The 26,445-nt window shown below is 38.2% G+C and overlaps 1 protein-coding gene across 2 annotated transcripts; it reads right to left on the bottom strand.

The window, feature by feature from the left end:
• Positions 1–10,606: 10,606 nt before the first annotated feature.
• Positions 10,607–23,513, bottom strand: LOC145780957 (uncharacterized). Of its 2 annotated transcripts, XM_082592639.1 has the most exons (12): positions 23,489–23,513; positions 21,571–21,706; positions 21,335–21,454; positions 20,991–21,196; positions 20,412–20,636; positions 18,450–18,540; positions 16,005–16,176; positions 15,412–15,501; positions 13,594–13,685; positions 13,169–13,342; positions 11,754–11,923; positions 10,607–11,389 (listed from the first exon to the last, which is right to left on the bottom strand). In XM_082592639.1, exons 2-12 carry the CDS (start codon positions 21,622–21,624, stop codon positions 11,083–11,085), a joined length of 1,701 nt encoding a protein of 566 aa, XP_082448765.1. In that variant the 5' UTR covers positions 21,625–21,706; positions 23,489–23,513; the 3' UTR covers positions 10,607–11,082. The 2 variants fall into 2 exon arrangements, with proteins under 2 accessions (XP_082448765.1, XP_082448764.1); XM_082592638.1 differs by lacking the exon at positions 23,489–23,513 and having other exon boundaries at positions 21,571–21,880.
• Positions 23,514–26,445: the final 2,932 nt, after the last annotated feature.

Genomic DNA, 26,445 nt, shown 5'->3' with positions numbered 1-26,445 from the left:
ACGTCTGCAGACGTCGAATCACTATAAAAAAAACACTGATTTGCTGTCTTCAAAAAATAAAAAAAAATTGTCTGAAAAATGAAGGGAACGTTTCAGATCATTTCAAAAGTTTCCAAAATCAAAAAATTTTAAAAGTTTTCTGATGACATGATTTACTTCATTCTGAAAACCAGGAACTTCTTGTTGTACCAACAGGCCTTTTTGTTTGTGCAAAATAGCACATGAACTATTAATGTAGGTTCTATCAACTACTATTTTTTAGGTCATCATAGCACAATTTCAAGGAGTAGGTTCTGAAGATGCTTCACAAGTGAGAAACTTAAACAAGCCGGTGATATTACAATATGCTAATCACCAGCTGTCATATGGACAAAATCTCTACAGTCAAGACCAAAGAGATGATCAAAGCGTTCGTGACTCAATATTGTCTAGTTTAACATAAGAGTGATAGAAATATTTCATAGTTCAATTAGTTACTTTTCAAAAAGATACGTCTTTTATAAGTTTCGACAAAAAAAAATGTAGTCTTGTTTTGAGAAATTTTAATTTTTGATCAAGTTGATAAACTTATTATTGTAAGTTTTGTACTGCTATTTTTCATTCATCAAATACTGGCGTTTGCATAACAATCTAACCTCTTAGCGTAGTTTATTTAGAATCGATTTCGCTATAATTATAGCATTTTCAGGTTATTCCAATAGAATCGTAGATGGTATGGTAATGGTATGTTTTGTCTTTCTTACTGCTTATTTTTTAAATGCACTGTGAGGTAAGCTAATGCAATATCTGTATGTTCTTTAGGTTTCAGTGATCAACTATGAATGTGTTTCTTTGAATGATAACAACACTTGGTCAAGTGAAGGATGCTGCTTGGATGTGTCATCTTTAGATCATCCTACCTGTCACTGTTCTCATTTGAGCACTTTTAGCCTGCTTGTTGTAAGTTTTTATGTTCAAGAATAAATGCATGATCTGTCCGGAAACACATTTTCAAACTTAAATAGCATACAAAGCAATTTTTTACTCGAATTGGATTAATCACTAGCTAGAAATCGATTTCGTAAGATCATGTTATGCTTTTTGTTAATAAAGCACTAATATTTTGTAAAGAAGGGACGTTCGGCGGTCGATTACCCAAGTGGCAAGAATACGGTGCGATACTGATGAGCCCAGCCTCATGGGCGAAACACGTGTCTATCGCTGTCTATTCGATGCTACAATCGGCTGCCCAGAAACATAAAGCACTAATATTGTTATTTGCGTCTATTTGCCTTCAACTTGACTAATAAAAATCCCTCAAAATCGTTTTATAGGTAAATTGGGCGATTAAACCGACTCGAGTGAAAATAAAATTGATTTTTGTAACAAGACAAATACCCCGGTGGTTTATATCGAGCGTTGTTGTAGGTTTGACTCCAGTTAAAAAAAATGTTTTGACATTGACAACATGCTGTAGTTTGATCTTATTTTCGAGGCTTTGTTTAGTAATTTGTAATTGATTTGTTAAAACTGTTTTCTTAAATTTTGAATACTAAGTGTAACTTTCACTTTATGTAGAATTCAAAGAAAGTACCAAAAGACCTGGTCTTGGAAGTGTTCAGTTATACTGGTTGCGGTTTGACAATCGGATTTCTGCTGATCACAGTAACTCTGCATCTGTTGAACAAGTACGTTATAGGCTGCTCTCTGGCGGCTTTCAACTTGCTATTTTATCCACCCTTATTTACTCTAACGCTTCTAAAATGTTTATTGAGAGAAGATGGAAAGACTTTCATAGTTTGCTTGTTTAATGAAAGGCAATCTACCGAGATTTTTTTTATGTGTCTGGATTGCTTGAAATGTTAAAACTGCGTTGAAAGTGTGGTGATTACATTATGATCCATCCTGATGCTTCGGAAGTGACGAATTGCATGTTTGAGCAGTGGACAACGTTGCGCCAAAGAAAAAAAAAAGAACACCGTTGTTCAGCTTATATTACGACTTTTGTCAGACTATATGATTGTCTCGAAAATAAAATGTAGTACTGATTACATGTAGGAAAACACATTTTTCCATTTTTTGCAGAAAACTTCGGAAACAGCTGTCCGATCAAATACAAATCAACATGTTTGTTTCATTGCTGGTCGGATATACAACGTTTCTCTTTGGCATCGACAATCTAGAGAACGATAGGACCTGCACCGCCACAGCTTTTGTTTTGCATTTCAGCTTTTTGGCTGCTTTCTTCTGGAGTGCAGTTTATAGCAGAAAACTGTACACACAAATCGCAAACAAGGTAAAGTGATTTACATCAGTTATGAGGGTTGAGAGCTTTTGTCATAACGAGATTTCCAAATGATAGAGATCGTTGTGCTCCGATCTGAATTTGTAGCATCTTAGCCCAGAAAATGATCTGTTGTGTCAAAAACAAATTATTATGGCAATACTTTACCGTCGCTACTTCCCAGTTAACTGTTGAGGTCTACACTTTCACGGTGTTTCTTAAAAGATGAAAGTGTTGATTCTATGTTTTGGTTTAAAATAAATTGTAGCACTTGCTCTCAAAATTATTTTTGGTAACACTGGAATTAAATCAGTCCATGATTAGGTTACGTAACTAAAGAAGTAGACGCTGATGTCCCTTAGTCTGTCAAGTTGTTCGATGTTGAGGAACATTATAAGTTATACAAGTATCCATCAGCTAGGATGCAATTGAACGATTAAACAATACCTGCCAGATTCGGTGAAATTGGCTTCTTCAAAATACTAAAAAAAGCCGCCTTTGCAGTGACGAAAGGTTTATCAATAAACTATACAAGTTACCAAACCATGATGATTTTGTTTGTAAAATACTGTAATTAGGCTGTACTTCTTTACCACAAACTAAATCGTATCTTGCTTAGAACATCTATATTACATCGGAACACCACGTCATAAAAGCTGCCGCATTTGCTTACATCACACCACTTGTGATAATAACAATCACTGCTTTAATTTGCTGGCTTGGTATTGATCCATACAACCAAGATGGGAATTTGTGCCCAGGTAGCTTGAAGTTTAGGCTACATCATTTTTTGCTTTCTTATTTGGTTCTTTATTTCATTTTAAGAGTCGTACAAACTTTAAGCGGTATTTATGCAAATGAAAGGGCAACCACCACCGCACTTTACCATCGCATTGCATTGAAGAAGTAAAACGTGACTTTGTAATTCAAAGGCACGTCGGAGAAATTCAATAGGCTATATGAGCGATATTATTCATATTTAAATGGACTCTCAGTCTCAGCTTTCGTAGCTCTTGGGCCCCGGCACAGTTCACGTGCTATCCTCTCAACCAGTGGCATTATTATCATTAGCTTCAAAGACAGGAACATATACTTGCAAATAGCAGGGATATCTAGAGAAGGGGATATGAAGACTCGCAGCGATTGCCTTATTCTCATGACACCACCAGGGCAGTAGTTTGAAGCGCGTGAAACATAGGGGAAGGTATGGACTGATGAGCCATTTTTTCACATTAAAAGCTATAGTTGGTTAACCAATCATTCTATGATGACGAAACTTCCACACAACATAGTGTGATCACTTCAGTATATTGTGTAAAAAATTCAACCACACATAATTATAGGATCAACAAAAATATTTGACAACATTGACGGTGATCAGAGTGTTTCAAGGGTGCAAACGCGTTTGGACCCTTGAACCACCGGGTATGGACCCTTGAACCACTCTGATAAGTTTGACCTTAAAGATGTTTAGAGCAAACTTTTATGATACAATAAATATACTGTCAAATGCGCACACTGCTAACAGTTTGCAAAAATAGATTAAGCAATATTAAACTGCGAAAAGTCGGTTCAAAACTTTTTAATGTCGACTATTTGTTTTGTCGTTTCTGCAAGTGGCGGGGAGAGGACAAAAACAATTGATAAGGCATCACCAGCTTCGCTAGTCATTTTAAAATACTTTACACTCTACTTACAATACACAATAATTTCTAAAATAAAAAATAAATGAAACATGTTTATTGTCCCTCAATTAGGCATTGTGCTAACCCATGAACTATGTGGTTCAAGGGACAACACTTTTGGTGGATCATCGGTCAGAACTGTTGGTGACAAAGTTCCATCTTAGCTTTACTTAATTAAAATGAAGTAAAGTCTAAATGAACTGTACTAAATTCTGCACTATATAGCCCATTACAATTTCTGAATTTTATATCTCGATGCTAGCTGTATTTAAATTTCTGTAAAGCTCCAAACGCAAACGAGAAATTTTACTGAAACACCTCAAAATCACACCCCACCCTCTAACTTGCAAAATATTAAAAGATTCCATCCAGAACTTTCCAAGAAATACAATTGAACTAAATGCAACTTATTTAGTTGATAAAAAATCTACTATAATGTTTTATTTGAATTTGGAAGGGGGTGGTTCATGGGTCAGGTATGGTCATGGGTCCATACCTTCCCCTAAGGTTCTTTTCAAAATTACAGAAAGTCTTGTAGTGCAGCTGGTACAGTAAGCTACAGAAAACAGTTAGCAAATGTTACGTAGAGCATATTTAAACAATACTTGTATAAAATGACAGTTGAAAAGTTACCACTAAGCTGTTTTTTTTTAACAAAGTTTTTGCAGTAGGCTAGATGTAAAGCAAGTATATGGGTAGTTGAATTAACAAGCAACCATGAGCATGCTGTGAATATCCAGGCCTGATGCTAATAGCGCAATGCAAGTTATCATAACAAGATTTATTAAACAACTATCGTTGCCAATTGTCATTTTACGATAAACACAGATTATTTACGATAAACAAAAGCCCTTCTATTGTCAGACGTAATAAAAGCCTTCGTATCCCCTTGTTTAGATATCCCTGGCAAATAGTTAAAAGTAAACTGTCAATAACACATGCAAACATGCAAAAAAAAAGTAGGCTAGCTTACTTCATACACCACTTATTGTTAACATAAAATCATAAATGTTCAATCAACAGAAAAAACAAAAAAGGAATGAATGCTTGATTGTTTTATGCCATGAAGGCAATGCTTGTTTTGTGTTTTAAGATTAAAAAAAGTAGAATTTACATGTACATGTCAGAATTTTCTTGTAATTCATTTTATAGGCACCATGAAAGAAGACCATACGTACTACCGATGGGCATACAGATCAAGCAAAGCTTGTTGGATCCACAAAAAAGTTTTATACTTCTCTTTCCTCCTTATTATTGCTTTGATTTTACTTTTCAACGTGACCGTGACAGCCGTCGTTTGCAAGAGAGTTCTTTTTAACAAAAATCAGGTAAAATATTTTCGTCACCCTGCTTGTGTCACGTAAGCTATAGAAAGCTGAATGTTCTTTCTGTTCATTATCGTTTCAACATTTGATAGCACTCATCTGGGCAGATTTTAAGCTAATACACGTCACATAGGCTATAGGCCAGTGGTTCCCAACCGGGGTGCCGCGGCACCCTGGGGTGCCAATTGCAACGCTCAAGGGTGCCGCGAGATATTTTAACTTTAACCCGTTAAGTGTGGAATTTATTTATTTATTTTAACTCTAATCCACGGTAGGACTTTGTTTTCTCGCCCAGGAAAAACAGCGTGAAGGAGATTTTGACTCGTTGCTGTTCTTTCCATAAAAACGCTTGAAACGCATCATTATTGCCAGGTTTCCTGATTTTATTTTGCGTTTCACGGCGCACAAAGTCAAATTGCAGTGATGGATTATAGAATTGTGTGACCCAGCACGATTATAAAATTGCACGATTGTTTGCGAACCATTATAAAATAGAAACTTTTGCATGGGGAATACCATACCTGCGCATACAAACACGATAGCCTACATACCTAATCGAGAAAAGGCTAAGTTATACCGTAATTAATTTGTTCTTTATGCTTATGAATATATTTTGTGATTTGCTTTGCGATTACAATTGGGTCTCCAAATTAGTGGATTTTCCGTACAAACGAACATTAAAACTAAAAACGAGAACGACTGCTTAAAGTTGAGGTAGAAATGTGGGTGGCTTTGTCGAATGTGCCTTGAGATATTAAGGGACTTTGTGCAAGAAGTCAAGCCCAAATTTCACACTAACTTTTGAATAAATACATTTATTTACGCGCGCTATACTGTACAACTCATTCTGTGTTATTTCATACAGTTATTTGAAATACTGAAATCTCATAAAATTGACCCAGTTTTGCCAGGGTGCCGCAAACTATTTATTTCTTTGATAGGGTGCCGCAAGGTCAAAAAGGTTGGGAACCACTGCTATAGGCTATAAATTTGTGGATGTTTCCTAAATGTATTCGATAACTAAACCGTAGACAATGTAAAACGTGGAAGAACTACATTGTACAGAAAAACAATACATACATGCGTGTTTACACAGATTGTGGGGGAAATGTTAATAAGACAAAGTATTTTGAAATACCGCATATCAAGAGCTCTTTTTTGATAAAGAAACAACACGAAAATTACGCAATCAAAATAAGCAAAATCAAATTTAGTAAATTGAAGGTTAGGCCTATTATGATATTTCGAAATATGGGAACGACATCATGTATAAACAGGTTCCTATCACATTAAAATAGTCATAATATTTTCTATATGCGTAACACCACTGGTGAGGTGTTCTCAAACCATCAGTCTGTTATTGCAACTACGTAATACTAACCAATATAATTGATTCGTTTTTGTAGCCTCAATCCAACAAACCAAAAATAACCAAAACTCAACAACTTGTCATGATTTGCACTTTATCGGTGGTCCTTGGTTTGACATGGCTGGTCGGGTTCTTGTTTTTATTGAGTGATGATCCAACCTATCTGGAGGCAATCAGTTGGCTTTTTGTATTCCTGAATGCTTTTACGGTTTGTACGCTAGCTAGTATAAACCATAGGCAGGCGCGGATTTATGGGGGGCCCAGGGGGCCCGGGCCTCCCCCGAAATTTTGTGAAAAATTGTATGTTTCCGCATCAAATGGTTTGATATGCTTCTAAACAGCTGATATTAGTCCCTCGGCATCACAATTGATGAAAATGGTTGTTTTAATGTCTATTTTCTAGCATATCGTATATGTCGTAGTATCATTGTTCATATCTGTTTAGCTTTTTCTTTCTTTTTAATTGATTTTCAAATTTTCTGGCCCCCCCCGAAAAAAACTCTTAGATTCGCGCCTGACCATAGGTTTATAATGTTTTTACTTTCATTTACCCTTTGTCGAAGAATCAAAGATATAAGTCTACCCCAGCTATCATTTTTAGGTTTAGAACTTAGATATTTATCATTTAATCTTATCTCCCTTCATCGATTTAGAAGTTTACACAGCTTCGCTAATCGTATATTATTATACTGTAGGGTGAAACAAAGTAGCCAGTGCAACTGCACGATGACTTTGACCTCACTTTATCTGAAAGAGCATGTTTCAATCTATAAATACCAACCTCGCCCTTGCATTTTAAGGTTATATTTATCTCAGTAAAAATTATCAAAACCATGGTTTTCCACGCGCTTGTATTTTGTATTCCCCGCGCAACACGCGGATTATGACGTCACTTGTAGTCAGACCTCGGAGCGACTATCGGTTTTGCAAGTGCTTTGGTTGGCTTAGTCTTAGAGGGAAGAGGTTTTTTTTCGCTGCTTCGATCTCGTGGCACATGCTTTTTATGTGAAAGCAAGTAGTATAGGCTCTTTGCAACCTCTAGTTTGAAAAAATAAGCCAGGTCTGTTGTCTTGTTCATTGAGATTGTTGGTTTAAGAGACTGACCAAAGCTGTCATAGGCCCATAAGGAAAGCATACGTCTTAACCAATGTCATGTAACATTCTTGTAAGTTTCAAGTCTTTCGTTCAAATGTATCTTTTGGAAAAATGAACTTTTAAAAGAAAACATTTTTCTAGCAATTTCGTTTCTTAGATTATTGTAGTTCTGAACTAAATATTTAAAATGGTGAAAATTTTCTCTATCTGTCACACAAAATCTGTTCCTGTTGCAAGGTGACATTTTTTGCCTTCCCGAACGATCAACATTTGCAAATTAAGTGGTGCAGGTTTGCTCATCAAGTCCGTATATGGAATGGACCCTTCCCTAGCAGTGTTATCTGCTCAAATCACTTTCTTGAGCATGATTTTGAATATTGGGAAAAAGATGACAAGCCCAGACTACGCAATGGAAAGTTGTCAAATGAGTGAGTATTGAGTAATGTTGTTTACTGTTCAACAGCCTTTCAAAAGCTAGTTGCGTAATTGTTCCATTCGTACTTAACGAAGCTGTTATGCCTCTCAGGCTGGTCGCTTATAGGCACGTGCCGGAGAGGCTGTTGGATGGAGAAGTTTTGGGCAAGTCGAACAGAGTCGTGCTGCCATCCTGCATTGTCTCTTTTATTCGTAGAAAATACCCTAGCGACGATGGGGATTATGCTGGATTCAGAAAACAGCCACAATGATGTTGCGACCGTGCCATATTTTAAACTGATTGTCCTGCTTTGGTAGGCTATCATGCACGTTATAACGTCCGCGTTTTGTCGCTTCTACCTTTTTCTAGACCTCTGTTATGTTTGCCATATATCGTTTTTTCGTTGTGATGGTCAGAAATAAAAACAAACTGAACTGATTGTTGAGTTTGTACAATTGTTATTGTAACAAACTCAACAATCAGTAACTGAACGTTATTGTACAATAGCCTACAAAATTTTTTCGATATAGGCTACTGTAACCAAGTTTGCCGGTTCAAATCTACGAAACTAGCCTTCGGCGATGGGTATCGCAAACCACTCCTGGCACACAGGCATCAACAACTAAATTTGTATAATATGCTGGCTGAAAGATGCGTCTTCATTATAGATACCTTATAAATTAGCGCATTTACCTATCGCGTCTAGTTTGGTCTCCACAAAGTTCGACTACAAGTGACGTCATATCGCTAGGTGGCGTAGACGAGTTTGCCACTTCCAGGTAGCGTGAGAGAGAAGCGCTAAAGAGCGTGGGAAAAAGGTCGGTTTCTTGGCTGTGGGCCTCAATTGTAAGGAAGTAAGTTTTTCATCCCGTACCAGACGTCTTGGCAATGGATTCTAGCCAATGTTAATTTGATCGTGCAGTTGCACTTTAAATAGGAGCTTAAGATGGACGAGGTCTGATTGTATTGAGTTTGAAGTTGTTATGCACTCTTTGCAAGAGACTCAGGCTTCTGACGTCTATTAATTAAAATCCATCAATGTTATGAGGAACGCTTTCAATCCCCAATTGACTACTATTGGTCTATTTTGTACCTGTTGAAAATTGGTGGACCAGAGTAGGCTACAACATCAAGGGTTGGATGCACCGACGTCGGATCGTTTAAGCGGCCGATCACGTTAAGCGTTTAATTGGATAATCTAGAATTAGTTTGCGCAAAATTGATCGGTGCATCAGTAATCTGCTATTCTAACCAACGGGTTAGGATTGGCGCATAAAGAAAAAAATATTGTGAAATAAGCTGCTTAATCTCCCGATCTGCTAAGTCGTTGAAAGGTCCCCATTAGTGCATCCAACCCTAAATCAATAACAATTGATTTAGCAGTCCCTGCTGTTTTTCAGGGAATCTATCTATTCCTAGTTACATGTGTCAAACGTGAAGAAATGCGAAGGTTTTGGCTGCGTCCTTTCCTACACTGCTTATCTTCCATGCAAAACAGATTAGCAAAAGATACTTCTTCTGAAAAGGGCTTACAGCTTTCTAACGTAAAAAACGCTCGCTCGCAGCCAACCACGTCTCAAACAGAAGACCGAAATCAGACTCTTGCAACACAACTGGACTAAACAAAAACTGCCATGGTTAATACTTTGTAAACAAGAATTGGTATTGGCAGTAGTAGCCTACTGTATGTTGCTGGTGAGATTATGTTTTTTTGACTGCTACTACCAAATACCAGCCAAGTTTATTTGCTTAAAGTTTAACTATTTATGTAATATTTTGTAGGAGAGGCTTGGCTTATTGTCCCTCCTAAGTAGGCTACGCCATATACAGTAGTTTATTTTGACTACTCAACTATACCTATAGCCTACATTCAAAAAGGAAGATATTGTACACCCGATTTTTTTGCAACAAAAGCCCTTTTCTATTTAGAGTTGTTTTTGTTTATGAGTGCATGAATGCAGCCCAGGCTACGATGAATCAACGCTATCTTTATCGTCTCTTCATTTGTCATGAAAAAAAAAGAAGACAGCTCTTCCTCCTACTACACCCAAATACTCTATATCGTTGAGTTTGAGCCTATATCGTTGAGTTTGAGCTAGTCAGAAGTACTGTGCAGTTTTTGTTTTTTCCTGTTTATAGTTATAATAACCATTGTATTTTACTCAGATGTAGTAAAAATTGTATATATGTTATTCCTGAAGAGGACATCGTGTGATGTCGAAAACGTTCGATATTTAATTGTTGCGTAGTTTTGTGTTTTTTGTAAATATCATAATCTTTAATAAGTTAAACTTGATAACGTTGCTCGGCTTCGTATGCCTATAGTTCAATTATTGTATAATATAAACTTATTTAAACTTATTTGCAGTGTAAGGTAGCCTATTATAAAACCTAACTATAATTATTAATAAACCCTTGTATGTGTCCTGAATAAACCTGACCAAAAATGGCATTGTAGTTTTTTTTTTGTGAACAAGAGAAGCGTTGAGCATTACAGAAGCAATAAGTGTTAAGCGTCAAGCGTTAAGCAGTACAGAAGCGGTTACGCTGTTAAATCTGATGAACGTTGCAATGAGAACAAGTAGGCTACATTGCGACAACATACACTGCACCGTAATTAAAGATGCAACACAATATACAATTGATGGAAGCAGAAAACATTGTTCAGTCGTCGAGGTATCTCTTTTTGTCACTATTTGTTTTGCCAAGACACAGTCTTGTGTTTTCGAGCAGTTTCGAACCGACTTCTTTCAAGCGTCGTTGATGAAGTTGTGAGTAGGTGCTTGACATAGCTAGAAAAAAACTTTTAAGGGGGCAAGCAAACATTTTAATTTAGCCCATTTGTGGAGGAGGGCAAGATAGAAATTTGAGGAGGGGCGAATGCTTTCCCATGCCCCCCTTGGCTACTTTCCTAACGCCAACTCGTAAGTCTACCTCACTTTACATCCCAGTAGTTCAACGCGCATCGCAACTCTTCGGCGCCACTTTCGCGGATGAATACGTATATACTGCGCCAAAATACGCGGTTTCAGGGTGCGAGTTGCAGCAGATTTCTTGTTGATAGCTCCTTTTATTTCTGTTGCAGTTCGAGGAAGGGGCTTGATTGGGATATACCAGTTCCATTCTCTGCCGTTGTCGCTGTAGGAAAGCATGAACGAACGAATATAACCTTTTCCGCGGACTCCTTGAATAGATATTCCCGTGATATTGCTCCGACGACCAAGGTTGATCTGAAACCTGAAATCAATTACACGTTATAACTCCTTCAAATGTTTCTAACCGAATGAATAAAACCTATCATCCAAATCTGAAGTACAAAATTTTTAACAAATTAAATACAGCTTACCCCAAGATAAAAAAAAAAACACAAACGTAAGTTTGCATTGTGAAATTGAGTTTATAAAGCGCTTGCTGAACGGCGAACGCATCACATCATTTATACATGAGCCAGTTTCTATTAAATCACTTGCCATGCTGTAAATTAAATTCGTATAACTCACACTTCAGCTAAGGAAAAGGTTGTAGGCCTAGGCTATGAGTGCTATCATATCAACGCTCAAGACATCCAGTGAATTTATGAAGTGTAAGCATATAGGCCTACCATAAGCGTCGATTCTTCTTTTTCTTTCCCCTTTTAGGAATCCATGCAGTTCCACTGTTTAGCAAGCCCCACACGCTTTTGCTAGGCGCATTGCAGAGCTCTAAGCTACTCTCTGAAAATCCACAAGTTGCTGTAATAGAAACCGAGCTGTTCTTTTTTCTTGAAGAAACCTATTAAAAAAAGAATACGACAGACAAATTTACTGCATGTCTACTTGGCCATGGGTGACTACATTTTAACACCGTTGCTACATTGCTTTATCCAACATTTCTCTGTACTTTGCAGCCTCAACAAGCAAATGAAATAATTAAGTGAGAAAAGGAACGGTATTAGCTTGAATATTGACACACAGTAGCCTGAATCAGGGATGTGCAAACCGTGATTCACGGGCCAGACGCGGCCCGTGAGCTTAAACTTTTTGGCCCGCAGAAAGTTCCGGATTTGACATAATGTGTAGCTCACTAGACGATTTTCATTTATGTTTCAAGTTTGCAACTATTGGTAAAACTATTTTTTGTTTGGCAATCCGACAAGTTCAACTGGTGTGAAATTAGGCTAGCTATGCCTAAGGTAGCTGTATAGTCATTTATTGAGAGCATATTCGTCATAACATAGTGGGGGATGACTCCATTCGCGATCTGTGAGTATGGCAAGGAGGAACAAACCGCAGACCACACCATCTGCAACTGCCCCATCTACCATGCACCAAATAGTGTGCGTGGTCCAAGTGAACTGGATGACGAATCAGTTCAGTGGCTGCTCAACATCTAGACCGAGTCGCCGACACTGCTCAAGGGTGGTAAAAGGCAAAGCCTCTCGACCCTTGGAGTGACGAAGAAGATTCATATAAAAAAAAAGAAGATAGCATAATGAAAGATATCTATGGTATGTTACCGCACTTTGCCTACGTTGAGGCTACTTATGTATTCTGCTTTTTTGAAAGCTAAAGATCTTTCATTGCTGTCATTTTTTGGAACATAGTTGTGGCCCGCAGACCAAGCGAGCAGGATATGTGTATTTAGCCTAGCAGTGTTACAAGTTTGCACACCCCTGACCTACACAGTATCGCCGTATGCACCTAGTAAACACACTTGAAAGCAGAGCATGGTAGAGGAAATATGAAATCATATAGTAGGCTTAAACATACGTAAAAATATTTCAACAGCGAGCAAAGAACTTCATATATGCTACTGTTAGCAAAACTGAACACGCGTCAAAATAGTTTAACGTCGTCAAATGATGCAAAAATTAAAATAAAAAGCAATATCAAAATTGATTGTGTTGAAAATCTAATGTTTGAATGAACTGGAATGTTAGTTGAGAGCTTGGTTTTTGGAGTATTAAAAAGTTGTCATCACAGTTTTAACAAACACCATTTTGGTTGCATTTAGAAACTTCAATTTAGTTTTTATTACTTTCATAAGAGGGTTTCTACATCTACTGCGTGGTGCTTCCTCTTCATTCATTTCATCTTGGTTTTCCATAAAACTGGCTGTGGTCATCAAGGAAGTTGTTGGAGCAACTGTTCTTGAAGGCAGACATTCGCTTTCACTCAACTCTTCTATCAATCGCCAGACAGCATCGGTTATCTATTTGTTTGCATTCAAAAATTACCAACAAATCCAAAAGTAGCCTACAGTTACACTCTTATTTTGCACTTAAAAAGTTGCATCCATGTCTTCAACAACACTACAGTACATAGAAAGTCCAATAATAATTTACAACAGTATTAGGAATCACCTTTTACTGGTGAAGGAAAAATTAAATAAAGAGCGTTCTTCTTCTGTTTAACATTACAATTAGTGATTTTTTAAATCATTTCACAATATACAGTATTTACTCTTGATAAAAACTGCAAGTTTTCCTCAGTGACGTGACTGTCGTCATCGCAAGTATGATGATGGCATCCTCTCATATAACCTCGAAGTGTACCTGTCAATCATGCAACGTCACAGTATTGACGTAATTAGGATTTGAACTGTTGCATTATTTTGTGGTGCAAAAATCAACTTTTTAAAAATTGCATCGAAACATCCTTCTGAGCAGAGGTGTAAAACAAAGCCAACTAAAAAAACTGTCATATCAGTATTCAGTGGTTGCATAGCCGAGTGGTGAGAACCCTGGAACGGCAATCGAAAGGGCGCTGGTTCGACACCGCTCAAGAGCATGCGGCTGTGTCTTTGGCAGGACACTTTAAGGCATGCCTGAAGGTGAACACGAAGATTGGCTTCCTTGCCTTCCCGTCCACTTAATCTATATCTTCAACCACCAGGTGTAAGCCTGGATACGACAAACAAAAAAAAAAAGAAAAAAAAGTAGGCTACCTCAGTAGGCTACATGGGTGAACACACTTTCTCGTTACAAAACGAAAATATTTAATCAATATTCAATCAGTTTGCAAAAACTTGGCCAGTGTTTACATCGCCACCATCGTCTGAGCGTCCGGGGTCGAGAGTCGAGAGTCTATTCTTTTATTACTCCAGGCAGGGCCGGATTTAGCTGATGGGGGGCCCGGGGCACTTTTAGATCGGGGAGCCCCCGTGCAAAAAATTTTTTCAAGCCTACGGCGCGAAAAACCATCTCTACGTCTACAGTAGCATCAGTCCAGTACTGCACAGCATTTTGCAGAAACTTTAAAGGCCAAAAGGAAAAAAATAAACACAAAATCACATTTTTTCCACTTAGGGGGGCCCTTCAAAAGTCGGGGGGCCCGGGGCAACTGCCCCCTCTGCTCCCCCTAAATCCGGGCCTGACTCCAGGATGTTGATATTTTTTCCGGAGTACACTGAGAAGTTACCAGAAAGCAGTCAGTTTTTAATGTTCTCATCTAGAGCGAGTAGACCTTCTATTCCATCAGGTGCATAAAGGGGGTGCAATACTTGATGATCTGGTTTGAGGTCTGCTTTTTCAACGCTAACTTTGCAAGAAGAAGAACGTGCCATGTACATCAACTAACTGAGAAAAAGGCGAGACAAAAAAGAGACCAAAGCAGAGAAAAGAACTTTGCATAAAAAATTTGGGTGATTTTGAAGAGAAAAAAGCTGGTACCGACCAAAAAGCACCACTGGAGAAAGGAAACTTGTGCTAGTAAGTGGTAACTCTAACCTTAATTAAAGTGAAAGAGAAGCCATGAGTATGCACAAGTGACATTCTCATCAACTTTAATGAAGTGTTGTAAAACAAACGTAAAACAGGATGAATGATTGCGGTCGTCAATTTATTAATTGCACCAACACTCTAGCGTTTATTATGATTCAATTACATCAATAAAACTTAGTGCGCTGCTGAAGATTCTCGGTTCAGCACTTTCACTTAATTGCAGTTAAGTTTGTGCTCCCCGTTTGAACGATGTTAGGTGGTGCCAAAAGAGCAAACTCTCGGCCCTAAAGGTTCGTATGAAGGCGACAAGTTTGCGGTGACAAAAGTTCAACACCAATCCCAGACAAAAAATCAGTCTTGTCTTACATTGATTCATGTAAAAAACAACTGATTTTCTGTCTGGAAAAACACACTGCTTAAATTGTCTGGCACAGGTGTTAAGGAACATAAGAAAAACTTTGTGTTTTCAATATTTTACTACGTTTTATGCCGTTTTAAGACACGGTTTCAATGTGCTGTTTATCTCACGCTACAAAGCTTTCTGTGACATGTAGGCTACCTGTATCGGTGAGGGAAATGCATGGCAGAGGATGACGTAAGCGGACAAACGGGAAGCAATCATCGACCTGCATGACTTGACGCTCATTCCCTGCAGATAGACAAACTTTTTTAGTCACTGCATTGAAACCGCTATTTTCAGAACAAAATGTGATCGTTGTCGCACTAAGGTGCTTATTTGTTAGCTGAAGCACAGATGCAGCACCTTTGAATTCTTATTATTGTAATTTTTCGGTAAGTTGTTGTTAATTTTGTTCGGTAGTTACAATTTTGATATGTTGTTGTCACTTGTTAAGGTGGACATAATATTTTCTAAGATCTTTATTGAAATGTGTATGTGAATTAACCGCACGATTTTCAATTTCCTTTAATAAAACTACTTTTTTCTTAATTTAAACCATTGATTGAGTGATAGCCACAAGCGATATTCTTTAAAGTTTAAATCATTAAAATTGCACAAAATGTCATTCATTGATTTTGAAGCAAATCATAAGCAGAATAAATTGTGATATGGTTCAAAACATAAGTTATACGAAAGATACCACTTTGATTAGTATGTAACAATATGATTAAATAACTTGAAAACATATATACCGTCCACAGGAATATGTTGCTTTATAAAGCCAATTTGCAGTTGTTCATCGTTGTTCAAGCTGTTCCATGTCTTCTCTAGTTTATCGGCATAGTATTGAGTTGTTTTTGAATTATATTCCACCTGTGCGTAGCTTGCCAGCACCCAGTCACCCACATACCTTCTTCTACTCACCTAGAAAGCGTATGGTAACTATTTAAAAGAACTTTTCGACATCACTGTAAATGTTTGATACAAATGCGCTAATGTATGATGAGAAAAATGTGCTTTTTTACATAATTTATGCAGTATCTGACACACAAACCTCATAGCAAGTTGTGTTTAAACTATGTGGAGTTGCTTATTATTATGTAGGCCAACTACGGATAATCAACACCAGGAGTAGTTGGTAATAAAAGTAATCGTGGGTGACTCGGTGTAGCAAACATGTCTTTCACAATTGACCAGTCGATTGTGTGTGATTTTGTAGCGACTAAATAGAATTTCCATAAGGCAAAACCTTGTCGATTAAACCAAATTTGTTTTAAGATTCCATGCATCAAAGGTAGTCATATACATATAAAATCTATTATGCCCATACAGAAGTATTTGCAGCAGTCAATTTTAGAAAAACGAAAACGTGTCAGTCGGCTACAACTAAAGACAAGTTAAATATGGTTGGACCATGCAAATTACTTATATAAGAAGCCTTGTGCTTAAAAAATATTTGCATTCCAAAAAGCAGGGAATGGGATAGAATGGAATTGAAGGCACGTTTTGGAATGGAAGATGGAAAATGTCAAGGATGCAAAGGAATGGAAGACTTTGGTGATGGGATGGAAAACAATCTTGGTTTGGTTTTGAATCTTTATCCTCGGACTGACAAAGCCTTGATAGGTTATCCTGGTAGTTTCGCATATGTAGAGACTCTAGGCGCAGGGCCGGTTACCGTGATTGACAGAGTGAAGTTTTCGAATTGTTGAAGTGTTGTTGCCAGGGAACTATTCCATTCACTAGGTGCCGCTGATTGGAGAGCAGTCCTGAAATGCGTTGCTCAAGCGCACACCCTGAGAGTCGAACCAGTGCGGTGTGATCTTGAGCTGGACGCGTAACCACTGAGCTATCGGGGCGGACAATCTTCCATCATTCCATCTCTATTCCACCATTAAGTCACCACCATCTCAATTCCACCGCTATGTCAAGACATATAAAAGTTGTAAAATAAATTGACAGAACGTTTTCGTTTGATTACGTTTTTTAAACAGAAATATGTCGATTGTTTATTGTATTGAACCAGCGCAGCTGTTTGCGGACGATTGTTCCAGGAAGGGAAATCGACAATTTTCACACTTTTTGAGTTTGACAACTGACGATGACATACTTTCACTTAAGTTTAGACATTTAAATGTACTACATTGAAGAACATCGCTCTTGAATGATTCTATTTCTGTGAACACTTGAACAATTAATCAAAAAGTGGGAAATAATGACATTTTGTGGCAGCATGCAAAACGCTTTAAAAACTAAAATCCGAAGTGTGAGTGTGATAATAAAAATAAATCAATCAAGTTTATTTCAGTATAGCTTCATACATCGGTGCGGTAAATACATCAAACACATAACACTGCGGAGTCGTCGAAATAAGGCATAAGGTTTTTTAAGTGTTCCCCCAAGTAAAAATAAAACTTAAGCAAGAGAAGAGTGAGTAAGCTAGCATAACCCACACCGGACAGTAATCACCCCGAAAATAACACAATAAAGCAGCCACTCCTATGCTATTTCAACCTGCAAAACTTGTTGACAATACACCTGCAAGCATAAAAAAATCAAACAATTTATTACGTGAAACCTATACCCCTGATGTTTCACATAAATTGACAGAACACGAATACCAGCCACTCCATCGCATTTCACCTAGCTCTGCTTCCTGCACAACAAGTGTTGAAGTTGCGCCTAAACAAGACCACAGCTTCTTTCAGGGCTGTGCAGTCGGAGTCGTGAAGTCGGCGGGATTTTGGCGTGGCCATGAGTCGGAGTTGGCCAGTTATATACCAAGAAGTCGTATAAACCAAGAAGCCGTAGTCTAAACCAAGAAGTCGTACATTTTTGCCCGACTCCACAGTCCTGGACTCGTCTTGTAGTGGTAAGCTAACTCCTAACACCAAACGGTGCATAATCCTCAGAAAAATATTGTTGTAAAATTTTTAGCTGAAATTTAAGCTACACAATTTTCAGATGGAAGATTTCTATGATGGAATGGAGATGGAATGGAAGAAAACATCAGGATTAAAAATAGAAAAAACGTCTTCCATTCCATCCCATACCCTGAACAGTAAGCTCAACCATATTTCTGAACGCGTTAATAGGTTACAACTATACTTTATGATTCCAGTCGGACCTTTTCCACTAGTCCGACCTTAGTTACTTCATTGAGTTTAAAAATAGATTGTTCTTAATAATTTGGTCACCTGATTTTCGAATCTCCGATAGTGGGCATTGGAATACCGAGCTCGTCCAGTAATGAAATCTCTTAAATCAGGTAATGACTGACTAGCAGGGCTAAAAACGAACAACAGTATTTCTTTAAATTAAAACTAACTTGGTATCTTTTATAAAAGCATCTTTATTTATAAAAAGTGTTTTTAACTTTTTATCATAAAAGTAATAATACATAAACATTATAATATCATTGTTTTAGCTTGAGGCTGCCGGCTGTTGAGTTTCTGTGCTGTTAGGCGTTATTGCTGTGAGGTTTTGTTGGATCAGTTGATTAGTAGATTAGGTGACGTAGTTCTTCCCTTTCGGCGCGGTTGTTGATTTTAGGATTTTGTTTGCTAATGAATATGGCCTCTTTGAAACGTAATTGTACCGCGTCATTTTCTCTTCCAATAATTTTAAATTCAAAGTCTGCTTGGTATTGTTGTTGGTGATCAAATACCGAACTTTTATCCGAGCTGAGATGTTCTTTGAGGCGGGAATGGAGTGGGCGAATCGTGCTGCCTATGTAGCTTTCCTTGCATTTTTTACATATAATCTTATAGATACAGTTCTTGGTGTTGCACATGTTGTCGTTCCGTAGTTGGCAGTTTGCATCCGGCAGGGTTCGGGTTTTTGTGGTTTTTTAAGTGCGTTTCGGAGGGTTCGGGAGCGCCGAAAGAGGCGGACTGGTAAGTCCAGGTCTTTGAAGATTTTCTTTATTTTACGGTCCGCGTTGTCGCTCATATAAGGAAATTCGAAATGTATTGGGTTGTATGATGTCTGAGGGGAGGGTTGTTTGCTTTGTCGGTGTCGTCGTCGTCTGGGTGGTTGTTTAAGGAAGTCTTTGGGGTATCCGTTTTCCCTGATTGTCTTTTCAAATTCAGTCAGGTGTGGTGCTGCTTTATTGGGTGAAGAACATCTATCCCTTCTTCTCTGTATTTCGTTTAAGAGTATGGTCTTCTTAGTGCTTGTGGGTAGGGCCGAGTCGAAGTGTGGGAGTAGTTTTGCCTTTGCCACCACACCTGACTGAATTCGAAAAGACAATCAGGGAAAACGGATACCCCAAAGACTTCCTTAAACAACCACCCAGACGACGACGACACCGACAAAGCAAACAACCCTCCCCTCAGACATCATACAACCCAATACATTTCGAATTTCCTTATATGAGCGACAACGCGGACCGTAAAATAAAGAAAATCTTCAAAGACCTGGACTTACCAGTCCGCCTCTTTCGGCGCTCCCGAACCCTCCGAAACGCACTTAAAATCCACAAAAGCCCGAACCCTGCCAGATGCAAAACTGCCAACTACGGAACGACAACATGTGCAACACCAAGGACTGTATCTATAAGATTATATGTAAAAAATGCAAGGAAAGCTACATAGGCAGCACGATTCGCCCACTCCATTCCCGCCTCAAAGAACATCTCAGCTCGGATAAAAGTTCGGTATTTGATCACCAACAACAATACCAAGCAGACTTTGAATTTAAAATTATTGGAAGAGAAAATGACGCGGTACAATTACGTTTCAAAGAGGCCATATTCATTAGCAAACAAAATCCTAAAATCAACAACCGCGCCGAAAGGGAAGAACTACGTCACCTAATCTACTAATCAACTGATCCAACAAAACCTCACAGCAATAACGCCTAACAGCACAGAAACTCAACAGCCGGCAGCCTCAAGCTAAAACAAAGAGCCATTTTAAAAAACCACTCACTGACTTCAACACCATTCGTCATAGCACATGACTAGGGAACTGTGTTCCGAAAGCTAGTGTAATTTGATATTGCCAAAAAGAACCCGCAGCATCAGGCTATAACAGATCGTTTGAATCTACACTGTGAAGTAAGCAACGATCATGCTGCTAAAAGCGAAACTCATTCAACTACATTATAATATCACTTGGCAGCCATAGCTAGACCTGTTTCAGACGTAGGCTACATACCTGGAATCGTAATTTAGTATAGAATTTAAATTCAGAGCAAGGATGACTCTTGATCCGGATAAACGCAAGTGCGGAAGAAGATAGCCACAGAGGAAATGAGAGGAGCCGGTGAGACCAACATACTGGTCTCCCATCACACAGTTGGTATAATCGCTGCCTGCTAAACCATCCCAGTAACTACCTTGCTCGTCAAAGTCAGTAGCTGCCAATATCACGGAATAATGTCTGCAATGAAGAAGAGGAGTACAATGAAATACAATGGCTATCGTTATTCCATTTGTTAGATGTTACTGCGTGAAAAACTATCTGGAGATGCGTTATTTCACTCCACTAATCTAGAACTGAACAAACAATGCTTATTTGACCTCATCATTCTATTATTTACAAAACTAGATGCTGGTATTGATCATTAAGATCTTGTGACAAATCTAAAGTGAATGAATGATAAACCTAAACTGAATGATCAACCAAAAGTTGATAAACACTAGCAGGCTATTAAAAGGTTACACTATAAAAACGGAAGATTTTTCTGTGTTACTTTTTTGATTGGACTCATTTAGCTTGCGCTTCTGAACTCACCTGTCGCACGTCTCATCTCTCATCAGTAACCGAGACACTTCTAGTAGCGCAGCGACACCTGACGCATTATCATCAACTCCAGCTGTTCCGCTAGGGTGAGTGTCATAATGTGCCATTAATACAATGATCTCGTCGTTAATTGTGCCGTAATGTCGTCCCCGAACGGTTGCTACGATATTGTAGCCCTTTATCACTGTTTTGATGTACTAAAATAATGGAAAAATTGAGTTGAATTAAGCGATATCTTGATTTTTCAGTCATACCATGTTTCTAAGCTTCTGATTGTGTAGGCTACTCATGGCCGCATGTAACGCAAACGCAATCAACAAAGAAGAAAGTCATACCGATCTGTAGTTTGAAGGGGATTTGTCTTCCAATACTGTCTGTGCTATTTTAAATTGCTGCATTTCTGGGGGAAGTCCAAAGTGACGCCACAAGTTCACTATTTTTTTGCGAGCAGCAATCTGGAATGCAGAAACAACATGCTTATATAATCATTAGCTTATTATATAATTAGATGTGATAAGTTGGGTTGCTTTGTCAAAATAGGGGTTAAAAAACTTAAAAATTTAATTCTTACTTTGTTTGAAGGATTTACAGAATGATGACGTGGCTTGGCCATCGATCCTTCCATAAAGGTTTGCAGATTCTTTCGGCTTACTTTAGCAACAGTTTCTGGGCCTTTTGGCGTATACGTTGGAAGTATACCATTGCACCTGCAATTAAAACCTAAAATCATCCTTAAAATTCTGAAGTCCAAACATTCACTCACACAACCGTATCATTCCTTGAGACATACAATTTTTTTCAATTTAAATTGATTGATATAATAATTAACTATAAACCGCAGAGTAACAGTTGATGTAGGCTACCGCAAAATGACTTCGGACCTTATTGCGTACAGCAAATTTTATGCCAGGTTTGCAGCTGTACGTTATACATCAGATCATACGACTAACAATAAGCATTATGACTAACAATGCAAAGATTGTGAAAAATGTGAAGAAGATTACCAAAGCAATATCAATGCTGTAAAATCTTGTTTCAGTTTTTTTTTCTAGTCAAAAGTCTTGAAAAAGTGTTTAGAGAAGAAGAGGAGTCCTAAAGGAGTTTATATTTGAGAGAAGAATTTTGCAAGTGTTATTTTTAAAAGTGAATTACTAGCTATGCCTGGAAAGTACACCAGTGATGAGGAAAAAGCTCGTATACTAGCCTGGAGGCAAGAAAAAGTAAAAATAAAGGTAATATGTCAGCGTAGTGGAAGATCAAAGTCCACCATTATGAAGATTTTGGCTGATGCCAAGGAACAAAACCTCCCGTGCAATGCAGTTCCGAAGCATAAGTTTGGTGGTGGTAGAAAAAGAAAAACATCAAGGCGTACAGATTACATAATGAAAAGAGAACTGGAAAAAAGACCTCAACTGACAGCACTAGGCTTAAAAAATATGCACTCAGATCTGCTGGAGACCGTGACAATCCGAACAATCCAGCACCGCCTCCAGAAGAACTTGGGTTTGCCTTGCCGCAAAGCTGCCAAAAAACCTCTTGTAACTGAGCGAATGAAGCAGAAACGTCTTGCGTTTGCGAAGAAATATGCCCACTGGACTACTGAGCAATGGAGGAGTGTAATGTTTTCAGATGAAAGCAACTTTGAGGTTTTTCGGATGGGATCCACCACAGTGAGGCGCCCTAGATCATCCAATCGCTTTGATCCTCGCTATACCATCCCAACCGTCAAACATCCGGACTCGGTCATGGTGTGGGGAAGTTTTTCTGGTGAAAGAGGAAGGGCAGGCCTGTATTTCCTGCCGAAGAACAAAAAAATGAATGCTGATGTTTACCAGAAAGTGTTGGAGGAGCACATGCTGAACTTCTTCCACATTTATGGCTGCGAGGTCTTTATGCATGATGGTGCACCATGCCGCACAGCCAAAAAGATCAAGAAGTTTCTTAAAGAACATTGCATTGATGTGCTTGAATGGCCTGGTAACAGTCCAGATTTGAACCCAATTGAAAATTGCTGGCAAATAATGAAACGGAAAATTGCAGAAAAGAAAACACCAAATCTGGACACACTCAAGATGGAGCTCAAAAAAGTTTGGTGCCAGGAGATGACCCCCGAATATTTTAAAAAATTAAGTGATTCCATGCCAAATCGCCTGCAATTGGTCATTAAAAATAAGGGCAATATGACAAAATATTAAGAAAATTCGATTGTTTTTAATAAAAGGTTTCATTGTATGCAAAAATGTTTGTTTTTCTTGAAAATTTAGAAAGGTCCGAAGTCATTTTGCGGTAGCTGTAATTAACTATAAACCGCAGAGTAACAGTTGATGTAGGCTACTTTTTTATATTCGTTCTCGGAAAGATTTTTTAATGCTTTTTTGTTAAATGAAAAATACAATTCAGAGTCAGTGCAATTGGACTACTAACGTTATCACTTGTGTATTGACAGTGTTGTTTTGAAAAAAAAAAAATCCAGACAGTGCGAATCTTACTTGTCTCCATAGCAGCAGTATTTGCACAAATGTGTGTTTTGATCTGTTCTACTGCATCCTGGTGTGCAGTCTGTTTCACAACGACGTGTATAGTCGATCAGGCCAATGCTTGTGTGGTTTAACACCGTCATCTGAAAATTCACCAATTCATGAAAACATTTCTTCAAGTAATCTAAGCTGTCCGCCAGTGGCGTAGCCAGAAAAAAAAATTGGGGGGGGGGGGGCAAATATTTTATGAATTGAAGAGAACAACAAAGTGTTTGATTTAAGACATCGCCACCTGATGTGCAGTGGCGTATCCTGGTGGGTTGAGCAAGGGAAGCAATAAAGCTGGTGGGGGGTTAGAGCGTGTCGAAGGTATTGTAGGGGGTCCGGGGGCAAGCTCCCCCGGAAAATTTTTGCAAATTTACTCTCAAATAATGGATTATAGCGCTTTCTGGAAACACTTTTAGGGTAATATTTCTATGAAATTTATTAGCAGATAAACAGCTATTAACTTATTAAAGGTAGCTGTTACACACGAACGGGCAAAAATTAGAGAACACAAAAACTCAGCTACACAAAAACCCAACAGAGTAAGCGATTCTGAAATTGCTTCCACAGATTAGTTTAAAAAAGAAACGTAAATCGCGTAAACTTTGCGCGATTTAGGATTTGCAAAATGTATTAGTGTCTTTCTGTGTGTCTAAAACAAGTCCTGGGGGGTGATAATAGCCAGATGTCTTGGAAAACGATGTAAATTTATACAAATTATACTATATTTTCAGCAAAGGGTTCAACTTCAGAATCCAAACTTTGAAAATTTGGGAGGGCCATGGCCCCTTTCGCCCCCCCCCCCCTGGCTACGCCTATGCTGTCCGCAACATCACATTGATCCATTTGTAGGGATATACTGATCAAAGAGCATGTTTTAGATTAATTTAGAAGATTCGGGCTAAATGACCCAATTTCAATAATAACTTAACAATTTTATACTGAAAAGCATTAAGTAGCCTAGCTACTTACTGAACAAGCACCCATACAAGATTTGACTGAAACGAATCGTTTGTGGTCTTCATTTACAGTTTCCCAGCATGAAGATGTCACTGAACTGACAGACGTTCCATGACAGACATAGCAGGAGCGAAATAAAATATTTTCGATATTTGCTCCAGTATTGGGAAGATTCTGTCCGAATTGTCCATTTTCAGAAGCTTCGAGAAGATCATCGAAGAAGAACGCAAACGATTGACCTGACCAAGAAGACACATATTTGTATGACGCAATTTGTGATTTAACTGAAAACAAGTGGTTACAGTAATGCTGCACACTTAGCTTAAGTTTTTTGACTTTATGGATCGCATTTAACTGTTCCACCGGATCACATGCATGCGACCAGCCTCAGTGACCAGCTTAGGCTATTCAAGTTTGATGCAAAAGTGTTCCACAATTGTTTTCCTTTAGTTATTATGTAACCTTTATCTTTTTTTTTGTATAATGGTGAGATGGTGGAGTGTTTATAAGCCACTTGACTTACAAGCCTAATTGCTAACTTAGGTTTTTTGTTGTTGTTAGAAAGTATCCAATAGCGTTAAAAAGGAGTCCAGAGAGTATCTTTGGACTGGGGATGATTATAGTGACAGAAAACTTGAAAAAACCACCTCCGTATTGTTTACATATAATGCGCTTTTCTTAGTGTCTTGATATGGCGACCGACGATCTCATTGGCACAGGGTCATATTATCTTTCCAGCGGCACTGAAAGTACCTCATAGCTTTATTGGTGCACCAGAGCCAAAACAATTCGCGACCTTATACTGTACACCACCTGGAATACTCTTTACAGAACTGAGCCGTCAGCTCATTTCGATCAACTGTAAGCTCAATTGCTGAATGCTTCCACAAACTGCTCCAACTCTACCATGCACAAATGAAGATTGGCACCTTCAAAGGTTTTGCGACTGTGGCAGGAAATTAGATAAAGGTTATTGAGTTGAAAAATCGCTAAATTTTTAAGTCTTTGAAAGACTCTCCTAAACCTACAGTAACGATTATCATGACAAATTATAGTGGTGTTGCAGGTAAAAATATTGTTAGTTCTTTTAACAAAAAGTCAACTACTGCAGGAATCACATTTTCAGCTTACCTGCTGTCCTTAATAGTAAAACCAACAGTAGCCTTGCTTTCATGCCAGTCATAGCACACCTTCTGTTTGCGATTATTGAAACAGTTATAGTAACAGCGAAAGAAACTTGAACATTCAGCTTAAGTTTGGAAACCTTACAACCTTTTTTGCCGTGACATTGTTGGACACAATTTGTCAACAGATCTGTGTCAAATAGCGGTCAAAATATGTCAACATGCTTGGATTGTAAAGAGATTTTAAGGGCCAAGTCTTGCTGCAAAGGAAGTTCGCTTCGAATTGCTGTGCAGTTCACTATGATACTCATTTCCGCCAATCAAATTTCTATAGGTCAATTGGGCAAATTGTTTACTTCTGTAAATGAACTTTCAGTGCATAACTGAGTATTCTTAACGTTTTCATAAAAGCATAGCTTCTAATAATAAATCTTTAGTGATAAACAAAGCTGGGGTATATATTTCTTAAGAGCAACGAAAACGTTGTTTTGTATGATGATCGAGTTAGTTTGAATCTCTGAATTAGTTTAAACTGTCAAATGTGCAATAACGATTGCAACTTTGTTACAGAAGTTTTTCCTACTGCTTCAACTTTTAAATAACTGAAATATCATAATCTGGTTCACTAGAACTTTACGTGAACTTTGTCATCAGATTAAACCTTTTCCTATCGGTCATCTGAACCACAATTCACTATCGTGTAATGAAACATCTGCAAGTGGCCAATGCTAGAAATTGGCACGAGCGCGAGCTCACTGAACTAAAACACAAGACTCACACAATGCACGACAAACTACCCAAAAAAACAAAACCCTATTCCTTGTCCTTCATTATCGCAGT

Source organism: Aplidium turbinatum, chromosome 12 (assembly GCF_918807975.1).
Source record: "Aplidium turbinatum chromosome 12, kaAplTurb1.1, whole genome shotgun sequence".
In the NCBI taxonomy this organism is placed as follows: domain Eukaryota; kingdom Metazoa; phylum Chordata; class Ascidiacea; order Aplousobranchia; family Polyclinidae; genus Aplidium; species Aplidium turbinatum.
Note: the sequence above shows the minus strand (reverse complement) of the source record. Positions and strands in the feature narration are given on the sequence as shown.